At 40.3% G+C, this 21,854-nt stretch overlaps 1 protein-coding gene across 8 annotated transcripts in view; it reads left to right on the top strand.

The window, feature by feature from the left end:
* Positions 1-21,854, top strand: part of PRKCD (protein kinase C delta) — a 108,115-nt gene that overhangs the window by 82,321 nt on the left and 3,940 nt on the right. For all 8 annotated transcript variants that reach the window (XM_053303149.1, XM_053303145.1, XM_053303144.1 and 5 more), the window contains 6 exons: positions 5,057-5,153; positions 5,986-6,107; positions 7,804-7,977; positions 9,232-9,323; positions 16,777-16,839; positions 19,625-19,763. In XM_053303149.1, the coding sequence (XP_053159124.1) occupies positions 5,057-5,153; positions 5,986-6,107; positions 7,804-7,977; positions 9,232-9,323; positions 16,777-16,839; positions 19,625-19,763 (687 nt within the window). The remainder of the gene's footprint in view (positions 1-5,056; positions 5,154-5,985; positions 6,108-7,803; positions 7,978-9,231; positions 9,324-16,776; positions 16,840-19,624; positions 19,764-21,854) is intronic.

Here is a 21,854-nt window from a genome sequence, read left to right as displayed (position 1 = left end):
TACTTCAGAGTTCGCTTTGGTACTGAACTGGCAGGAGCTCAGGAGCTCTTTGCGGCCATGATAACCATGGGCCTTCCCCAAGTGGTCTCAGGTACAACACATGTTACTGGTCACACACTCGATTTGGTTTTTCATTCTGATCAAGGAGGTGTTCCGTGGGTGGAGACTCCTATGCTTTCCCCATTGTCATGGATGGACCACCAACTGGTGAAGGTTCAATTTGCAGCCACTAGCAACCTCTGAAGGGTTGAGGGGCCTATTAGGATGGTCTGCCTGAGGAGGCTTTCAGATCCAATAGGATTCCAAGAAAACTTCGAATCCAATAGGATTCCAAGAAAACAAGTAGGGAGATTGTTGGAGAGGGCCTGGTTGAGATCACAAATGCTTCTCTGAGGGATGGTAGGATGCCTCCTTATTTAAAAGAGGCAATTATTTGACCTCTTTTAAAGAGGCATGTGCTTGATTCCTCAGTTAAGCAATTATAGGCCTGTCTCCAGTCTCCCATAGTTGGCCAAGGTGATTGAAAAGGTGGTGAACTTTAAACTCCAGGCAGTCTTGATGAAACAGATTATCTAGACCCATTCCAAACTGGCTTTTGGGCAGGTTATGGAGTAGAGACCACCTTGGTCAGCCTGATGGATGATCTCCAAAGGGAATTGACAGAGGGAGTGCAACTCTGTTGGTCCTTTTGCATCTCTCAGTGGTTTTCGATACCATCAAGCATGGTATCCTTCTGGATCACCTGGGGGATCTGGGTGTAGGGGCACTGCTTTGCAGTGGTCCCGTTCATACATCTCGGGCAGATTTCAGAAGGTGTTACTTGGAGACTGTTGCTCTATGAAGCAAGAGGTTTTGTATGGTGTCCCTCAGAACTCCATCTTGTCTCCAGTGCTTTTTACCATCTACATGAAACTGTTTGGAGAGATCATCGGGGGATCTGGTGTTGGCAGTATGCTGATGACATCCAAATCTATTTCCCTGTGTGAGTGTCATCAGGCAACGGCATAACTTCCCCAAATGCCTGCCTCAAGGCAGTAATGGCATAGATGAGGGATAAGAAACTGAATCCATACAAGGTGGAGGTGCTCATTGTACAAAGCTGCAGTTTGGGAAATGCCTGCGATAGATCTGCTGGTTCTGGATGGAGTTACATTCCCCCAGAAGGAACAGGTCCATAGTTTGGGAGTACTTCTGGACCCAACCCTCTCTTTGATGTTTCAGGTGGAGGCGGTGGCCAGGAGTGCTTTCTATAAGTTTCGGCTGGTTTGCCAACTGAACCCTTTCCTGGAACTGAGTGACTTTAAGACAGTGGTGCACATGCTGGTAACCTTTAGGCTTGACTACTGCAATGCATTCTGTATGGGACTGCCTTTGTACATAGTCCAGAAACTGCAATTGGTGCAGAATGAGACAGCCAGGTTGGTCTCCAGGACATCCCGAAGAGACCATATTACTCTGGCTTTAAAAGAAATACACTGGCTACCAATAGGTTTCTGGACAAAATACAAAGTGTTGGTTATTACCTTTAAAGCCCTTAACAAATTGGGCCCAGGGTATTTAAGAGAACACCTTCTTCATTATGAATCCTGCTGCCTATTCATATCTTCGGAAAGGTTTGTCTGAGGGTGTCACCAGCTCATCTGATTACGACTCCGAGGTGAGCCTTCTCTGTAGTTGCCCCAGAGCTGTGGAACGCACTTATCTTAGAGCTGAGATTAGAACTGCTTGCTTCATCCCTGTTGGCTTTTAGGAAACAACTAAAGACACATCTCTTCAGCCAAACATTTTAGCTGTTTAGCAGTTTTTAAGGAAAGTTATTTTAGTTTGTACTTTTTATATGTTTTAATTGTTTTTAAATTTCTTGTTTTGTTTTGTTGTTGTAAACTGCCTAGAGAATTTGGTAGTGGTTGGTATACAAATATGTTAAATAAATAAATAAATAAAATCTATAACCACTCTATCTCATTGAATCAAATCATAAATCTTATTTTACTGAATCTAGTTTTCATCTTTTCACTTGGGAATGTTGGTTTCAGTGAAACGTGCTTCTAAGTAAGTGAGTTTACATTTGCAGTCATAGAATTTGCAGTGCACTGGCAATTGTATAGGAAGAGTCTCTTCAGGTTTAAATGGGGGAGAAATTGTGAACCCAAGATCAGTAACAATAGGACATATTGCACACTAGTGGGGGATTCTTAAAAACAAGTCCATGACCACCAATCTTCATATGTACCCGTCTGTTATAATTTCCACATCCTCATGCTCCAGAAACATGAACAATGATGGAAAGAGAAGAAAACAAAAGTTTTAGAATGAGAAATCATATGGAAAACATTGTGGACCATGTTGAGAGCATGACAATAATGAATGGAAAGTTGGTAATAATGTGAAACTTTATCAGCTGGTTATTACCTATAAAGCCCTTAACGGCTTGGGACCAGGCTATTTAAGAGAATGCCTCTTTTGTCATGAACTCTCCCACCTTTTACAATCTTCTGGAGAGATCCGGTTATGGTTGCCACCAGTTCGTCTGGTGGCAACTCAGGATCACACTTTCTTTGAGGCTGCCCCAGGGCTTTGGAATATGCTCCCAGCTGAAATGCATTTCCTTCTCTGTTTGTTTTCAGGAAGACCCTCAAGACTTACCTGTTCTCACAAGCTTTTAATTAGAATTTTAATAATTTGTTTTATATTGTTTTAATCATGTTTTATGTATTTTAACCTATGATTTTAATGCTGGGATTTGTACACCACCTAGAGATTTACATATCAGGTGGTATACATATATGATTGATAAATTTAAAAAATAGATAAATAGGCTCTCTAAAGAACCAAAAAAATTTAACCATTGAGATGACTTAGCCAAATTTTAATAATATCTGCTGAAAGAAAACTGTTAAAAATTCTAAGAATATCAACATAAGGCATGAGTCACCCATTAAGAGTAGATTCATCTGCTATGAATATCTTGTTTCCGTAAGTAGTTTAGTTTTGCATTGTAACCTCCATTATATTTATCTTTGGAAGAAATGGCTTCTGTGAGCAAGGATTTCTCCCTCCCCAGCATGTTCTGCTCACAGAAGCTACTGTGGTCTCTCAAGTATATGCTTCTTGGATGCTATAACTTTCTGGACACAAACTTGTATAGGCCATATTAATTGCATCCATGACTAATGAAATAAAATTCAAATATAAGCACTCTAATTCACTAGAATTTTAAATCCAGCATTTTCAGCCTATTTCAACTGTTTATTTTGTGAAGAAAAGGCTTAGTAGTAGAAGTAATGTAGAAGAAGCTTTCAGTGGCCTGAGTGACAATGTTAAATTCCTCCCAAATTGGTTCAAATACAAGAGTTCGGTTAATCATATTATCCTTGTAATAAGGCATGTCTGTAATTATCACATGCAAAATTTCACAAATTTGTCACGATGTTTAATCAACCTGCACAATAGCCCTACTTAGTCATACTTTAATCATGGTCACTGTACCAAAGTACAGCTTCCACAATTTGAAGCCCGATTGAAAGAGCAAATGATTTTTTTAAAAAATATTTGTAATGCACACATTTGTGGCATAAGAGTGTTTCAGACCACACATTTTCCCTGTCATTTGCCCTTTATGTCTGTTTTGAAATATTTGGAACCTAGAAATAGGAAGCTACTTTAGACTGGGTCAGACCTTTGGTCCATCTACTGTAGCTCAGAATTGTCTACACTGACTGACAGCAGCTCTCCAGTGTTTCAGACAGGTCTTTCCTCCACCCCACCTGGAGATGCCAGGGACTGAGCTTAGGAACATGTGCTCTGCCACTCAGCTCCAGCCCTTCCCTAGGCCCAAAATGCATACATAATTTGATTCATTTTAAACTCTATAGAAAACAATCCCAACTGAGTGGGGACTAAAATCAGGTCCTAAACAATGGCTATGGAGAAGCTTACTGGTAGCCAAGAGATTAATACTGCATCAATGGAAATCTCCCACTCCCCCTAGGAGTGAGGAATAGGGATGGGCACGAACCTGTTCGGAGGCCCTTTTAATGGGCCTTCGAACAGGTTCGAACACCAGACAGTTCACGGGTTCAAAGGTGGGGGGGGGATAACTTTAAGGGTGGAGGAGGGTGTACCTAACCCTCCCTCTGCTTTCCCCCACTGCTGCTCCATTAGTAAAGGCTCTGTTGGGTGGCAGCATACCTCCCTGCTGCCCTGTTCCCTCTTGGCCGGAAGTGCTGGGTGTGCATGCACATGTCACACTCTCGCACATGCCCAACATGCACATGTCACATATGCCTAACATGCACACAAGTTAGCACGGCACTTCCGGCCACTTCTGGCCAAAGAGGGAACAGGGCAGCAGGGAGGGATGCTGCCGCCTCGATGGAGCCTTTACTAATGGAGCACTGGTGGAGGGGAAAGTGGAGGGAGGGGTAAGTGCACCCTCCCCTGCCCTTAAAATTATACACTACCCGTTTTCAAACTTTCCCGCCCGGTTCTATGCACATCCCTAGTGAGGAATGGGTGCATGATCTGTTCGAGTTAGGGGCACATGAAAAATGGGCCCTTTTAAAAGTAAATGAACTGGATAAATGGTCAGAAATCTGAGATACCTTTCTTGAACTTTCTTGAATAAAAGAGAAAACAAAAACCCATTCTGATTTACTCACATATTTTGGTGTAACTGTGTATTTCCTTCTCTTCTCCCCTCTCTCCCCCTCTGCTCCCCCTTTCCTTCTCCCTCTTCCCCTCCATCTCTCTTTCTTTTCCCACCTCCCCCTAGCCAGTGCAGCATGCAAAAGCTGGTTAGGGGAGGGGGGGTTGGACTTGCAGGTGGGGGAAAGGGATGGGGGGGAAACATGTATGTAAAAAACAAAATGTCAAACATTACATTTTTTGAAAAGATAAGATGTACATAGATAAGATAACTTCTTATAAGATAACTTATCTCATATCAAAGATGTACTAATACTTATTTTAAAAACTTGAAAATCTTAAGTGTGAAAAATAGTTTTTATTAATATAAGTGCTAGAATAAACTTGAGCATATGTCATTTCTGTTTAGAAATCTACCAGAAAATCTGAATCTGGGTCAGTAGAAAATGTTGGTATTTATCAGGATTTTGATACAAAACCTAAAGCCTTGGGTAGAGATACAACAGGTGAGAGACAAATCTTACCATCTTTTTATTGGTGGGTGGGGGTGTGTGAATAGATAACTCTAATACATTTATGTTACTCATCATTACAGTGGGTTGTTTGAGCAGCTGCACTTAGTAGTATTTAAATAATGTGTTTGGGTGGTAAGAATGATTCGGCCCCACTGTATAATACAGAGGCAATATGGCACACTGAGAGGGATTCTTATGCCCTTCATTGGACGATAGATGGGGTCAGTCAGATGCATTGTCTGCACCAACTCAGTAGAAACAATAGTTTGTGAATCTCTGTATGAAAAAAGTCAAAATACAAGGGCATAGACAGAAAATATCTTCTTACAACCTTGTTAGATCAATTTAAATATTCCCTCCATTACACTTGGATTGGATTGGGTTTGTAATTTAGAGCCTTGATGCATGCATATATTTTACATAAAATTGCACCCAGAAATCTAGTGTGGCTCTTTATCAGCAAGTAATCAGTCTAACTGTATTCTTTCTATTGGGAGGAAGGAGATTTCCTGCCAGTGCCTTAATGAAATCCACAAATCACACATATCCCATGTCCGCTAATGTGGCCCCATCTCCCATTTTGAAAACTATAAGCATATGGGCAAAAATACAACTTCTCCAAATTTACTGAATTCTCAGGTTCAGGGCACAGTCATCATCTGAATTTGTACACGAGAGCTTCTTTTGACTTTTTACACCTACACTTATAATTCCATGTACCCACTAATGACAGAAAATGGTTTACTGAAAGACTGGCAATATTGATAATAAATTATGAATATGATATTACAATCATAACTGAAACTAGTATTTCCTTTTGCAGATAATAATGAATATGGTAAGCTTTGGGAGGGAAGGTCACTGTCACGACCATCCAGTAGGAGGAAGTTCAACTTAGACAGTTTTACCTTCCACAAAGTTCTTGGTAAAGGAAGCTTTGGAAAGGTAGGTAACTTAGCAAGGTGTGGTTTTTCTTTTTAATGACTAGCTAATTGCTAATTAATTTCTATAACTGTGGGGAGAATGGCCACTGTAGAAGGGTATATATATATATATATATATATATATATATATATATATATATATATACGTTTATTAGCAAGCTTTGCACCTACTTTCACAAGAGCATTTTCTAGAAACAACAGAAGAGGTAGCACAATATTGAGTATTTCTTCAGCTCAAATCTGTTTGAGACAAGAATGTTTCTACTGCATTTGGCAATACAATCAGTCTATTAAGATCAAGAAATCTGAGTATACTGATTTATGTCAACTCACAAGATCCATGTCCATCAGCACTTGATAAAGAGCCATTTTGAAATGGAGTTCACCGTAGTGTGTGGACGTCTTTACTATCAGTTTCATCATTTTGATACTGTATATAGTTTATGGACTCTATCGTTCATATGGTCACTTCTACTGTGGATTCTGTTGTTTCTTGTTGTAAATATCTTTGTTCTGTTTACATCCAATTTACATCCATATTGAATACACTTTCCAATATAGTAGTTTTCCATCATATATATTGTGGTTATTCTTTTCTTTCTATTGGCTAGTTTCATGGGAGATCTTTTTGGTTCTTTTTGTGGTGCACTGTAGGAGGGGACCAGAGGCAGCAGCCTGGGACTCCTTAGTGGGGATGAAGAAAGGTTCATTTTCTCTCTCCCAAGATCAGTCTGTATGAGGGAATGTGGCTCTCCTTTTGTCAGATGGTTTCTGTTGTCTTCTGTGGAGTCATGGGCAATATGAAAGTAGTATAGTATAATAGTAGTATATTATCGTATGCATCATAAAATAATGAATCCTCCATTCTCTAGAGCAGAGTCTTTTCACTACTGGCTGCTTTGAGGCGGGGTGGGGAATCCAGACGCAAAGGCAACTTGGGTTGTTACTCTCTATTGCTTGTCTCTTTTGCTTATACAAGACTTTGGACATGTGCACACTCCCTGGAATCATAGTATTTTATAGACAGAAGAGACTTACAGATTTTAAAGTTAGAAGGGCCTCACTCCAGAAGCTCAGTATTGCCAAGAGATAAAAACCAGCAAGTGGCATTCATGTGAATTATAAGGCATTTCTTTTAAATCCAGTACCTCTATATGAAATCTTGGAAGGGGACAGAGAAGGGAATTTGTTAGAAAATAGCTGTGAACATATTTTCTGCTACTACTGCAAGTGTATTATTACCTCCTACAGGGACTACTGTAGCCTCCTATAGCTAGAAAAATGATATCACCTGTGACTGCTGTTATGAATGGGTCACTCTGTACTTTGTCCATTTAAGTCTTACACAGAGAAAAGGATGGGTCTGTATTCCTCTTATAGCCTTTTGATCAGCTGTGTACACAATTCATGCATCTGCAGTTGCCTCTAGACCAGGAAAGCTTATGTCACAATGAATGTTAATCTTCAGGCTGCACAAAAATGTTGCTGATTTTTAGTGAACACAAGTCTAGCTAAGGCCTGCAGAATGATTATTCCTCTAAGCGTTACCTAGAGACTGGATATCATGGTACTGGAACTCAAGCAGAGTTAATACCAGGGTAGCACAAAGGAACAGACTTCTTCAGATCTTTATCATCTGAAAAGCACCTAAATCAATTTTTCATATGTATGTCCCAAAGTAATATTTTCTTTTATAGGTGCTGCTTGCTGAACTGAAAGGGAAGAATGAATATTTTGCTGTAAAAGCTTTGAAAAAGGATGTGGTGCTAATTGATGATGATGTGGAATGCACCATGGTAGAAAAGCGGGTCTTAGCACTTGCATGGGAAAATCCATTTCTTACCCATCTATACTGCACTTTTCAGACAAAGGTACATGGAATCCTTAACTTTACATTTGATGTAACTGATGTACATTTAATTTGATGTGAAGTGGAGTTGGATTATTGACTAATTTTGATATTGATTTGCTTGCTTATGTAATAAATGTCTACCCCACCTTTCTCTAGAAACTTGATGTGGCTCACAAATAGAAACAATTTAAAACAGTAGCTTAGCAACAAATATGACAATCTACAATGACAAAGTGATGGCAGTATATCCCAAGTCCAGTGAAGTGGTATAAAAACACATCAATTTGTTTCAGGCATAGAGAGCCTTTGAAATGAAAGTTCTTCACTTAAAAAAAACAAACCCTGAAAGTGAGGGGACCATTCGAATCTTGCTGGGCAACTGTAGAGCTTCTCCTGAAAATGCTCCATCTTTTCAGATTCACTAAATGAATCTGTGTTAATGGTGGGCCAGAGAGCCAGGCCTCAGAGGCTGGAGGAGGTAGATACACAGGAGGAGGTAATCCTTAAGGTGCCTTTATCATAGAGGGCTTTAAAGGCCCTTCCAACTGGAAACAAACTGGAAGCCAATGTACTTGGAGCAAAATAGGTGTAATACACTCCCAACAATATGTCCCTACTAGTAACCTAACAGTGGCACTTGGGATCAACTGAAGCTTCTGAACTGTCTTCAAATGCAGCCTCACATACAGCACATTACAGTAATTTAATATGGAAATAACCAACAAATGTATAACTGTGGCCAGGTCTGATCTTTCCATGTATCTGCTTTAAGATAACCATATTTAATCTCTGTATGCTCTTCTATAGCCCTAAGTATCCATTTGTAGTTGAATATTATTTGGCAGCACAATGAGCAGTGGATAAAGGAAGACATATATATAAAATGACTGGCAAGCATGTTGTATCATAGCAAAATACTAAGAAGTCAGAAGTCTGGGATTTCTAAGGGATAGTATGTGTGTGCTGTGTACAGCACAGTCAAATTCTCATATAATTCCACATACAGTCAAGTGACAAAAGAGAACAATAAATTCAGTGTAGCTTGCTTGGAAAATACAAGAAGACTTAGAGGAAGAATATGAATTCAAGTGAAAGAGACTGCACTCTCAATTCTGGTAGAGGAGAGTGGATCTTCTCTTCGTCACTGCTTATAAAGGTTTGTAGCCACAGGGTGTCATAAATACATGGCTGGCTGTACTTGAAGTATAATATGTTCATGTTGTGGATAGTTGCATCAGTTGCTTAATTTTGTCTCGCTCCTGTTTGTAAACAGGAACATCTGTTTTTTGTTATGGAGTTCCTTAATGGTGGAGACCTAATGTTCCACATACAGGACAAAGGCCGTTTTGATCTCTTCAGAGCTACGTAAGTACATACGCAACTTTCTTTTTGGCCAATTCTTAGACTTGTGCTAGCCCAAGTGCTTAAGAAGAGATGTGTCACACTTACGCAACCTTACAGAGCTTGGTGTTATATCACAAGCAGCCTCAGCATTACAGATTGTAAAGACTGGAGAACTGCTACCTTGCTTGGTTTTGCTGAAGAATTAAAGGCAATGTCTTTGAACACATGCAAGTAATACAGAGGAAAGAATGAATTCATATGTATTTCTGTTGTTAAAATATTAAAGGCTTTAGTTAGTGTCAAGACTGACTTGCTTGTATGAACTTTCAAAAACTCACTGAAAATAAGTTCCCTACACTGAAGACAGTAAATGTACTGTTTATCAGAAAAAGAAAAGGGAATGCTGTTCCCTTCATAAGTGTAAAGATAAAGGCGTCTATATCCTAGAGAAGGGGAAAGGCTGGTTTTAAAAGTTTTGGAACATATATAAATTACTCCCTCTTTTGGTGCCTAAGTTGCAAGGATTCCCCAGATCTCATTCTCATTTATCAAGATTATAAAAGTTGTTACAAAACATTCTCCTAATTTTATTATATACAGGAACTGCCATTTGGTCACTTACCAACATTCAGTCATTCCTTTTATTATAAATTGTCATATTTATTTCAGTATTTTGTATTTATTGGTTAAACCTTTTGGTGAACACAGGACTGCAGTATATTATTTTATTTTTATTTTTAGGTTTTAAAAGGCTGTGATTCAGAGTCCCATACATGTGTGTACACAACTCTGTCATATTACCACTGTCCTATTATATACATCAGATTCCATGAGTGTGTGAGGCTCTTATTCCTTTTCTAATCAGTATTATAAAGAGCTGATTGCACCTCCTTTGGATCACATCCCAAACCAGTAGTTGATATGGCAGCTGCACCAAGGCATGTGGTGTTTATGTTTTTAAGATTAAAAACATCAGCCTAAATCCAGATTAACCCTCCGACAATAGCCCTCTTCAGATGTTATAGAGGGCAGCTGCGCTTGTGCTTACAAGGGGGGAAGTGTCACCCCGCCGCTCTCATCCCCTAGTGCCTGATGAATGCTTAGGGAGCTTTTTGGCTGAAGGGGTAGTGCTGTAAATGTGTTCAACAGCAACTCTGTGAGCTGCAACCTGGATCAATCCAGGTTGCAGCTCACAGAGTCACAATTCCAGACAAAAGGTGCTGTAAGTGTGTTCACTGGACATGAGGAGGTGAGTGGTGGTAGTGCAGTGGGACTTCCTCCCCACTTTCCCCCTTGTAAGCGTGAGAGAAAATTATAGAGCCCTATAATGTCTGAAGAGGACTAATGTGCCAGAGTTTTCTGTTGAACAAGGTGCAATTTTCAGTGATCCTCCCTTCCTTGAGCAGTCAACTCTGCCGCTCAAAACTATGTCCCTGTGGATCTCCCAACCAGTGTTTCCTCTAACAGAGACTCCCAGATGATGTTGACTACAACTCCCAGAATCCCCAAGCAAAAGCCATTGCAGCTGGGAATTCTGGGAGTTGTAGTCGGCAACATCTGGAAATCCCTGTTAGAGGGAACACTGCTCCCAACCCTCAGGGACATCGTTCTGAGAAGCACAGGTGGCAGCAGAGGGAAGGAGAGATTGCTAAAAAAAATTACTCCTTCCTCACGCAATGGAAAACCTGATCTCCTTTGTGGAACATTGTTTTTTCAATGGCTCATCCACAAATCAGTTAAGTTGAGAAGCACTTCTCATTTGAGCACATGATCTTGGGATGTTTTCATCACTTCTTCCGAGACATTGCAGATTGTCAAAACTAGAGGCAGGATATTAGATGGCAAAATGTCTATGAAGGATTGTGCCTAATAGTATTTTCTTGGAATGACTGATTATCTGAATTGGCAGTATTGGGATCTTGAAAAAAATTTTGTCAGGGTCATATGAGGAGGTGACTCAGGGGCTCAGGTTGTCAGGGTAGGATTTTGGCTTTCTTCAAGTTTTGTATTGTCAGCAAACACCTTTCTGTGGTGAACCTGCTCTTTGCTTTTGGAACCGTCCTCTATATTTGTGTATGTTTTTCATTGCAAGACTCGAGGGCGAGTGGTGGTTCCCATCTATCCTAAGTAGGCTCCCTGACTCATTGTTAGGTATGTGCCAAGCTAAAAATTCTGCAGAGTCCTCCCCACACCACATGGAGGTGACCATTCTCACTGCAGAGTGCTGTGCTTTGCCCAGTGCCAGTGGGGCTCCTTTAAAAGAAATGGAGCCCCCTCAAACCCCAAAAATGTCTTGGAAGGCGCACATATAGTGCTGGGAAGTGTAGTCCTGCCCAGCATTTTCTCCAGAGTTCTACCCCAAGTTTGATTGTTTTCTTTAAGTAAATACACAACACATGTATTGTTAACTGACAGTTGTGATGCCCTTTCCAAGAGAAAGATAAGCTTGCTATTAGTATCTCTTTATGGTTGTATAAAATACCTAATCAGGTGGTGGTTAATAAAACTCTCAATTTCAGGCAGGAAAGTGGACTACATTTCTGTATCTCCTGTAATTGTTTTAGCATGCACTCTAGATCTGAATTTAATGCATGAAGAAAACATATCAGAATCAAGAAATCGGTATGAGCTAGCCTCAGCTATGTAACAAGAACAGATAAAGATACCTAAGTAATCTTTCTACTCTTGTTCAATCCACTTACAGCTAGGGATGTGCAGAACCGGTTTGATCATGAACCAGTCTGCCACAAACCAGGGTGGTTTGAGCTGTCCAATCGTGAACCAGACTGCTCTTCGGGAAAGGGGGCCAGTCCGAGACCTGGCTGAACCCGGTTCATAGTGAACCAGTTCAACGATTTGAGCTGGGCTTGATAGAGGGTGGTGAGAGCAGTGAGGGTGGCATCGGGGAGGGCGCTGCTGCCATGCGGGTTGCTAGGGGGAGTGCCACGGCTCCAGGCAGATCTTGGTACTGGCGTCTTAAAGATGCCTCTTACTACCCTCAGTTGAGCCTGGCTCGAACCATTGAAGTTCAATTCAAGCTGGTTGAGTCAGGCTGGCTGGCCTGGTTGATGCGACCAAACCGGTTCGCGGACCCACTGTTGGGTCCAAATTCAGTTCAAAGTTGTATTGAACTGCAAAAAACGGTCTGTGCACACCCCTACTTCCAGTGTTAGACCTGGAGCAAAAAAGCAAAATGACATTATGTTCATTTTTGAAGGACACTCAGATAAGAAGTTGGACAAAAGAAGGCAACTAGTATAGAACTTCAAATACTGACACTAAAAACGAATTGCAACATTAGGCACTGACTCAAATGAAGTGCTGATTTTTGATTTTTAGTAAATTGCAAAGCAGAGTGATACATGTGTAAGACGTAGGACTAGTTGGAGAATGGGGTGCAGAGGATCAAAATAGGAGAAAGGATAGGGTGTGTCAGAAAAAATGTTGAAGAGCAGAGGAGAAAATATGGTGGATGTGAGGGAAGAGAATGGAATAAAAGAGGAATGGAGACTATGTCATAGACTATGTCTATGAGGGGGAGGCTATGTCTGAGACTGTGTCTGGGAGGGGAAGGGGGAAACCAGTAGCCAAGGATACTGAAAAGATACAAGAAACTGGGCAGCAACAGCAGGGCTTGTCCTAATGAGCTGGTGGGGGCGGGGGGCAAATGAGGTACAGCTGTCTCTGGCTCATGGCAGCTCTGGTTTTTGCTTTTATTTATTTATTTATTACATTTATATCCCTCTCTTCCTCTAAGGAGCCCAGAGCGTTGTACTATATACTTGAGTTTCTCCTCACAACAACCCTGTGAAGTAGGTTAGGCTGAGAGAGAAGTGACTGGCCCAGAGTCACCCAGCAAGTCTCATGGCTGAATTTGGGGATTTGAACATGGCTAAATGGGGATTTGCTCCTCTCTCTTACTCATCCTGCCCTAGAGCCACATTGACTGCAGGCTGGCCATTGGTTAGGTAGAGCTGTTTGTGCTGGACAAGGTTTAACCAGCCCACACAGCTCTACCTGACTAATGGCCAGTCTGCATCAGTGCAGCTCTCATTAACACCAAGGCCAGATGGGAAAGAAAGCCGTAACCGGCGCTGCCAGGAACCAGAGGCACCACCTCTGCCTCGTTGGGCACCCGCTGGGCTTGTTAGGGTGAGCTGCTACTTCACAGTAAAAGAGACAGGGCCGGGAAATGTGAGGATAACGTGACTGAAAACAAACATGAATGGAGAGTGAAAAGGATGAAAAGAGAAACCTCACAAGGTGGAACAGAATAAAGGCTGGAAAAGCAGAGAAAGGATCAACAGGTCAGGTTAAGCCAAAGAAGAGAGAAGGATGAAATGTGGAGTGGCTTAGAGAAGAGGGCAGGATGCATGGAGACAAACCAGTGGATAAGCCATGAATCTCTCAGCCATGGCTACTTGCCTGTGCAAAACAAATTTTGGAAAACAGCAGGCCAGGGTACTTGGCAGTTTCCAGCACATCTGACAACTCTCAGGCACCAGATGGACCTGCAGAGGAAGCAGCAAAGACCACCCAGCCTGTTCCTCTTCTCCTTTTCACTCTGCCTTACAGGACCTCATCCAATCCAGTTACTTGTTTTCTTGGAACTGGAGCAGAGCAAACAGAAAGACGGGTATATATAGACAATCTGGCTGTCTTTCTGGGAACCTGTTTCACTTTTAAAGCACTTTTAAAGGAACATTTGCCTTTGTCATGACATAATCCTCACTAAACTGCCTTGGAATATTTAGAATACTGCACTGTTCCTCACCCACCCCTGGCTCAGGCAGCGATAACATCAGGCAGCTTTTTAGTGCAAGTAAATCAATTCAATAAAGTATGACATATTGTAAAGCCTCCCAGACTCCGACTCAAGCTTTCAAACATTTAATGGTTGTGTGGGTGTAGAGAAAGATCTGAAATGGACTGAAAGAAAAAGAGCTACCACTGTGTCATCAGTTGGCTTAGTTCTTTGTTGAATTAAAGTGCATTTACTCCATTTCAGTCATTATGGTGCAGAAATGCACACTTCTTAAAGAATGCCCAAATATACCATCCAGAAATAGGGGTTTCATGACCATAAGGCAGGCTTGCTCAACTTAGCCCCCCCTCCCCCAACAGTGTTTTTGGGCTACAACTCCCATAGTCCCCAGCCATAGTGGCCAGTAGCCAAGGAGTATGGGAGTTGTAGGCCAATATCTGCAGAAGGGGCAAAATTGAGCACCCCTACCATAAGATTACAACCACTGTTTGATTTACCCAAAATGAACCAGAAAAAGACACAGCCTTAATTTACAATTAGATTTGACTCAGTGGTGTGAGGCAGTTAGAACAAAAGAGCTCTTAGGTTAGCATACATGATTATTCCTTTGTCAAGAGAATATAAATTTCCTACTTAATTCAGAATATAATCTCTAATACACAGTGTAAATATAAGACTGGCTTTGCCATTCTGAAGTAACTTGTGCAGAATCTGGGGCTATGTAGAATACAAAACAACATGTATAATCTAGCCATGTAAAAGCAGAAAGTAAGACATTCAAAGTAAGTAAAAGGGTATATTTTAATTTATTTTAAAACTCCAATATCCCACCTTTCTGGCCAAAGACAATCCAAAGTGGTTAATTAAAGCAAAAAGAAATTATAAAAAGACATCATAAAAATTCATCATAAAAACATCAGTGCAAAGGTCTTCAGACAGAAAGAATCCTTTCATATGAAATGGCAGGTGGGAGGAGCCTAACCAGGTCTATTCCACCTGAGCGTATAAGCCTGCTCTTGATCTCATTTGCCAGAGGATAAAGGAGAAAAGTCTAAACCAAATAGACTTTGACTATTTAGTCAAAGCGGGGGGAAATTTGATTTCACTCCTCAACTATAATGCACAATAGCTCTAGGAACCTTCACTCACTTGCACCAAGCCTGGTTTGCACTCCCTAATCACCTTCTTTCCTTCTGTAGCATTGATTTAACATCATTTTTACAGTGCATGCTTTGGTTTGTTTCTTTCCTTATAGCACTAATCTGGAGCTGTCAGTGCACATGTAAAAGTGCTTTCTTCTAGCACTATTGAATTCTGTGCTTTTTGTAAATATGTATATATAAATATAAACATTATGGATTTTGCAAAAGAGTGTGAGTTAGAAGTAGGCAGGGCTTTTCTAGGAATCATGAGACTAAATGTGTTGGTGATAGTCTCTGAAAAGCTTCTTAGGCTTGCCTTCACTTCACCCAAGTAAACAAGAATTCCAGGCTATGGACATGGCTGCAAAGCATGAAGTTTTAGGTTGATATGTCTCGTGTAGGTGGTGTGTGTATTAATAAACATTCACCATAGCTGGTAGATCGGTGAAGGAAAGCTAGAGAGAGAGATTCTTCTCTTGAGAATTTTGAGTAGTATAAAACAAAGCAACCAATTAGGTCAGAGGCAAAGTAAGTGTTCAGTCCTGACTCATAGTTTCCCAAAGCCTGTATAAGATTATAATGTGTTCAAACACAATAGAATTTATTGATTAGTCAAATGACCGTATCAAACAACTGCAGATCCAAAAACAAAGCAAACATTAAACCTAAAAAGAAATGTATCAAAACACCACAAGTCTAAAAACAGGACAGAAATAAAGCAGAGATTTGCACCACATCAAGAGACCACAGAACTAAAACAAGGCAGAGGGAAGACAGAAAATTTAAACCTAAAAATGACCATATTAAAAGTCCATAGGTTTAAAACAAAGAAGGCAAACATAAGACATGAATGTTTAAAACTAAACACAATTAAACTGTAGTATTAAAATGGAATATTCATCCTCCCCAAACATAAGACTTAATGTTTTGGAGTCACCATAACAGTCAACACTAAGTGGTGTTCTCATAGCCATGAGGCCTTAAGGGCATAAGAGGCCACTCTTTCTGTTACGTATTGATTTGTTCCCTGCAATAAAAAGGTCAATTTTGCTTTTTCACCCCAGAATTTCATCTTTTTAAAAGGGTCCAGATATTGCTCTCTGATACTGATGTAAAGTTGACATTCGAAGATGTAGTGGGCCGGATTTTAATGTGACCCCTGAAATATTAATTTTTTAGACAGGTTCTTTGGCCCAGGCTTTCAAATAGTGCTTAAGCCAAAACAAAATACCAGTTGAATAAAACAGGAAGGAGTTTAATTAGGTAACACAAAAGGCTAGGGAAGGCTGGGTTAGTAGTTCTTTAATAGGAAAGGGTATTAATCCAGACAAGGATTCACTGAGTGATGGATAAAGGGACGGGAATAATCAAAGACTTTAAAAAAAAAAAACACTGTTTTAATAATTTGAAGAAGTTTCAAGAATTGTGAGGGGGGCCGGTTTGGGAACAGTGTCTTCCAATGCAGCCTGTTCTCCAGAGTGTCAGACAGGCTCTCCAACCTTTAATAGTACTGGAAAAAGAAACTTTTGAAAGACGAACAGCTTTAAAGTGCTTTACTCTATTTCAGGTTTTATGGAGCTGAAATACTGTGTGGCTTACAGTTTCTCCACAGCAAAGGCATTATTTATAGGTGAGTGCTGACTGACCTTGGTAAAAGTCTTGTAAAACATTGCAGCAAGTTATATCTTGGTGATGAATTAGTGGATTCTGTGATTAACCCACAAGTAGAGTGTTTTACAAGGAACTGTTCCCTATTAAAATTTTGATTTTATTCCAAAGGTGTTGAAAAGAGGCAATTCAGCCTCTTTCAAGTGAGCACTTGAGACCAGTCTATAATTGTTTTCTTGTATTTTTCTCCTTGGCAACAAGGAAAGAAATGTTATTTACATTACACAGAAGGGTCTTTGTTTCACATATGTAATTGCCAGGCCCTCAGTCCCAAGTTTGAGACACTTTGTCTTTATTTCCATGGCACAGGAGATTGATAATGCTTGGGCCAGGATTTTATCTGACTGACCTGTTGTTAAAAGTGATCTGACAATTGTTCTTTGTCATCACACAATTGTGTGAGTTAACATGAGTTCAGCTTGCAATACATGAAAGTTGACTTGGGAGTATAGGAAGTTGCCTTATTCTGAATCAGGCACGCTCTCTCTCTCTCTCTTTACATTTTGTATCCCTCTCTTCCTGTACTACAGGAAGAGAGGGATATAGTACTGTAGCCCAGTACTACATACTTAAGTTTATATAGTACTGTAGCCCAGTACTACATACTTAAGTTTATATAGTACTGTAGCCCAGTACTACATACTTAAGTTTATCCTCACAACAACCCTGTGACGTAGGTTAGGCTGAGAGAAGTGACTGGCCCAGAGTCACCCAGCAAGTATCATGGCTGGCGGATTTGGGGATTTGAATTCGGGACTTCCCGGTCCTAGTCCAGAACTCTAACCACTACACCACGCTGGCTCTTACAGGCAGAATGTCTACCACTGAACTATGGCCCTTGCCAGAGTATGCCAGAGAACACATTTTGATGATGATTTGTCCTGGAGAAACTCCACTGTCTCAGACTTAGCCACCTTAACATTCAACATCCAGGCTTTTTAGTGCTTTAGTGATTTTGTAAATAACTCTTGACTTAAACTGAAAGATTGTTTATGCTAGATTGATAGAATGTTGTTACTTAATGAGCATCTCAGCATCTCCACATTTTGGCTTTTTCATGTTTTAACACTGAAAATGTTTAAGATGGATACACTTGGTGCAGGTAAAAGAGATGCAGTCCAGCACTTCTCATAGCCCTGTATACAAAATAGGATAGTTTAATTAAGGTAGGAAAACCATCTAACTACATTACATTGCCAGTGGCAATTATATTTCTATACTAAGACTCACCTAATTCTTCATTGGGGGTTTTTGTTGGGTGTGTGTGTGTAATATATTGTTTATTTTTTATACACACACACACCACTCTTCCTAATTATCTATCCTTCTTAATTATCTCTGTGTACATCTAGAGATGTACATATCAGGCAGTATAAAAATATGATGAATAAATAAATAAATCTATAAATATTATTTCAGTGGAGGGAGGAATGGGAAGGCTAGAGAGAAAGAAAATTGCATTGTGAGCATCAACAGAAATATTCCCCACACTTTCCATCATGTGAAATAGTAGATAAGCTTTTCTTAGTAATTTTAGCTGCTGCTGGGAAGTCGGCTACCAGCAAGGAAAGAATCCGATGATGTCATATGAAACATTGGCTCTAACAATACCATTACTGGCCAGTAACTGAGATACTGGCAGCCTTTCAGCTTGCTATGTACTGAAACCAAATTATGTACTGCAGAATACAAAGATTAGGGCTGTCACCCAAAATAAAAGTTGCTTCATTGCCCAAGTTTTAATCAATTGATTGAATTTGCATATGGCAAACAGCAATATTTGATAAGTCACCTCATCTAAGATGGTGCCTACCATCTGCAGTTTTATCAGAACTATCTTGAAACAATTAAAATTTTAAAAATGTATTTCTCAAATCAATAAGGCCACCTTTCTGACATTGTCCAATACATATTATCAAGCTCATACAGTTAAGACATAAGATCTGAATTTTTTTAGACACAAAGGCATGAGCATAACATTCGTTTTGGTTGTTTTGTTGTGCATGTGTTGTTTTCTGCTACTGTCCCTGGCAAGACATTTAAAAACAGAGCTACAGCTTTTACTGGCCACAAGCTAAACCCTTTTAACGTTTGTCTGTATCTGACCTCTAGAGCTTTATTTGCTGTTTCCTTTGTAGTAGTTCCCACTGTCAAATCCTCATAATTACAACTATCATTAATTGTACAATGCAATCAACTGTCATTGTGATTTTAAAATCCTTACTAATAAATCCAAATTAGCTGAAACTATGAGGTGATGGGTATACTGAAAATATGTAAATTCTGTACTACTTTTGTCTTGTTTCATTCAGTACTACTTCAGACACAGCAAACAACACAACTTGATGAAGCATTTAGAAAATGTTGCTTCCATTGCAAAATGCCCTCCATGCTCCTAATAAGATTCCAGTGTGTTGCTTTAGCTTCAAAAGCATTAATTGCCATTTCTCCACGGATTCCATCTTTTAATCAACCATATTTTTGGCAGGACTGACTTTGCCTTCATGTTCAGTAGAGATGATATTGTGCAAAGTATTTGTTTGTTTTTCTGCCAACTTCAGACTTTTCTCTGTTCTTATGAAGGCTTGTCATTAATGATGGTAATTCTGAAAGCATCCCACAAGGCTGAAAACAAGCAGCATTAAGGGAGTGCATTTCCTACAGCAATATGGAGTGTTTTTTTAGGTGGCTGTTTATGATTGAATGATAATACTGGTTTGTTGGTTTGTTTTAATATGTTTCCATAGAGACCTCAAACTAGACAATGTGATGCTCGACAAGGAAGGTCACATCAAAATAGCTGACTTTGGGATGTGCAAAGAAAATGTGGTTGGAGAGAACAAAGCAACAACTTTCTGTGGTACCCCAGACTACATAGCACCTGAAGTAAGGGATGCATGTGGGTTAACATGCCACCACATCAATTATGATCCACTTAAAAACTTTTCATTAGCAGAGCCTGTTCAGGGTTTGGATAACCCCTAAACTAAAAAGCCCCAGGTATTGTAGCCTTGCCTCATAAGGAAGATACTCTAGGCCCCTGATCATCTTGGTTGCCCTCTTCTGCACCTTTTCCAGTTCTACAATGTCCTTCTTTAGATGTGATGACCAGAATTGTACGCAGTACTCCAAGTGTGACCGCACCATAGTTTTGTATAAGGGCATTATAGTATTAGCAGTTTTGTTTTCAGTCCCCTTCCTAATGATCCCTAGCATGGAATTGGCCTTTTTCACAGTTACTGCACATTGAGTCGACACTTTCAAAGAGCTGTCCACCATGACCCCAAGATCCCTCTCCTGGTCAGTCACCGACAGCTCAGATCCCATCAGCATATTCATGAAGTTGGGGTTTTTCATCCCAATGTGCATCACTTTATTGAACCAATATTGAACAACATTTGCCATTTTGTTGCCCACTCCCCCAGTTTAGAGACATCCTTTTGGAGTTCCTCACAATCTGTTTTGGATTTCACTTTCCTAAAGAGTTTGGTGTCATCTGCAAATTTGGCCACCTAACTGCTTACCCCAACTTCTAGATCATTTATGAATAAATTAAAAAGCACCAGTCTGAGTACAGATCCCTGGGGGACCCCACCTCTTATTCCCTCCATTATGGAAACAATATAATAGGGAATCATGCATGTTTGGAGACGTGGTTAGGAATCATGCAGTCAGCACCAGTGAACATAATGAGAGCCAAGATGCTCTGTCTCCAGAATAGTAATGGTCTGAATGTCCCTCTACACATTTCAGAAGTAGGTGCTTTAAAAGTTAGCATGTATTTGCTTCTAAGATAATGCATGTTTTATTTTCAACAACCACATGTACATCATGAAAAAAGGTGTTGTGGAATTGGGGACAATTATCCCTCCCTGAAGCATGTTCTCATGGTAAACAGTGAAAAATGTCACTTGCCAAGTTGCTTGGGGTAAAAGCAGATATAGGAGAACCTTGTTAATCATGGACTCCACATCTGCGTTATCTGCAATCAGGGAATTGGCACCTGACCATGGTATACATGTGTGCATGTCGGGGGGGGGGGGGACTAAGGGGTTAGTTTTTGCATATCCACGGACTGGGGTTGTCTGAAAATGATCCTCAGAGGTCATTTCTGGCTGCCATTTTGAGATCAGGAGTCTCAAAATGCTTCCTTTTGAAGGAAAAAACCCAGGAAAAATTGCCATTTTCAACTTTTTTTTTTCCTACTGAGGGGCATTGCTGTGCTGCTAAGGACCCCTGGATCATGGTAGGCCACCCACCCCCCATTTTTAGGGCTATATGCCCCCTTTTTGAACATTTTTCTGACTTCCGGGAGCCTAACCTCCATCCCAATGCCTCTGTATTCATGGTTTCTGTATCCATGATAGCAGCGGAGAACAGAATCCTTGTGAATATGGAGGTTCTCCTGTACACATGAAAGTTTGAACATTCACCCACTTCTGTTGTAATGTGCAAACAGTTCGGGTAACAAGGTCTCTCTCCTGCCCCTGCCCACCCCGTGGTAATGGGAACAGCTTAATACATAATTGCATATCGAAGCCTGTGGCAAGCAATTAACCTCTCGACGTGGAACATAACTTGCAGTATTTGCTATGTAAATAATTTGTTTTCCTCAGTATGTCTTACCCCCCTCCCCCCAAAATACTATCCATTTGTCCTTAAAAAAAGAGAATTGGCAGTTAGACATCACTAACTTAGGACTTACATTAGTCATGATTAACTTGTCTCATTTATTTAGTGGCATTTAATGGCATTTAATCATGACCAAGTGAGTCTAGATCTTGCACAGCATTTAATGGCTGTTGCTGAAATCTCTCTCATTGACCGGAAGATACATAAGCTTCATCATAACATCAGAATGAAAGTTTGTACTAATTTGATAGCAATTAAAAGCATTATGCATAGGAAAGAGGAATGCCCCTTTTACCCCTCACCTTGAGTACAGGGGTACTATTATACTCCTATGGCCTAAGTTAC

Source organism: Hemicordylus capensis, chromosome 2, assembly GCF_027244095.1.
Source record: "Hemicordylus capensis ecotype Gifberg chromosome 2, rHemCap1.1.pri, whole genome shotgun sequence".
NCBI lineage: Eukaryota > Metazoa > Chordata > Lepidosauria > Squamata > Cordylidae > Hemicordylus > Hemicordylus capensis.
The sequence above is the reverse complement of the archived record's forward strand: the minus strand, read 5'-3'. Positions and strand labels throughout refer to the sequence as shown.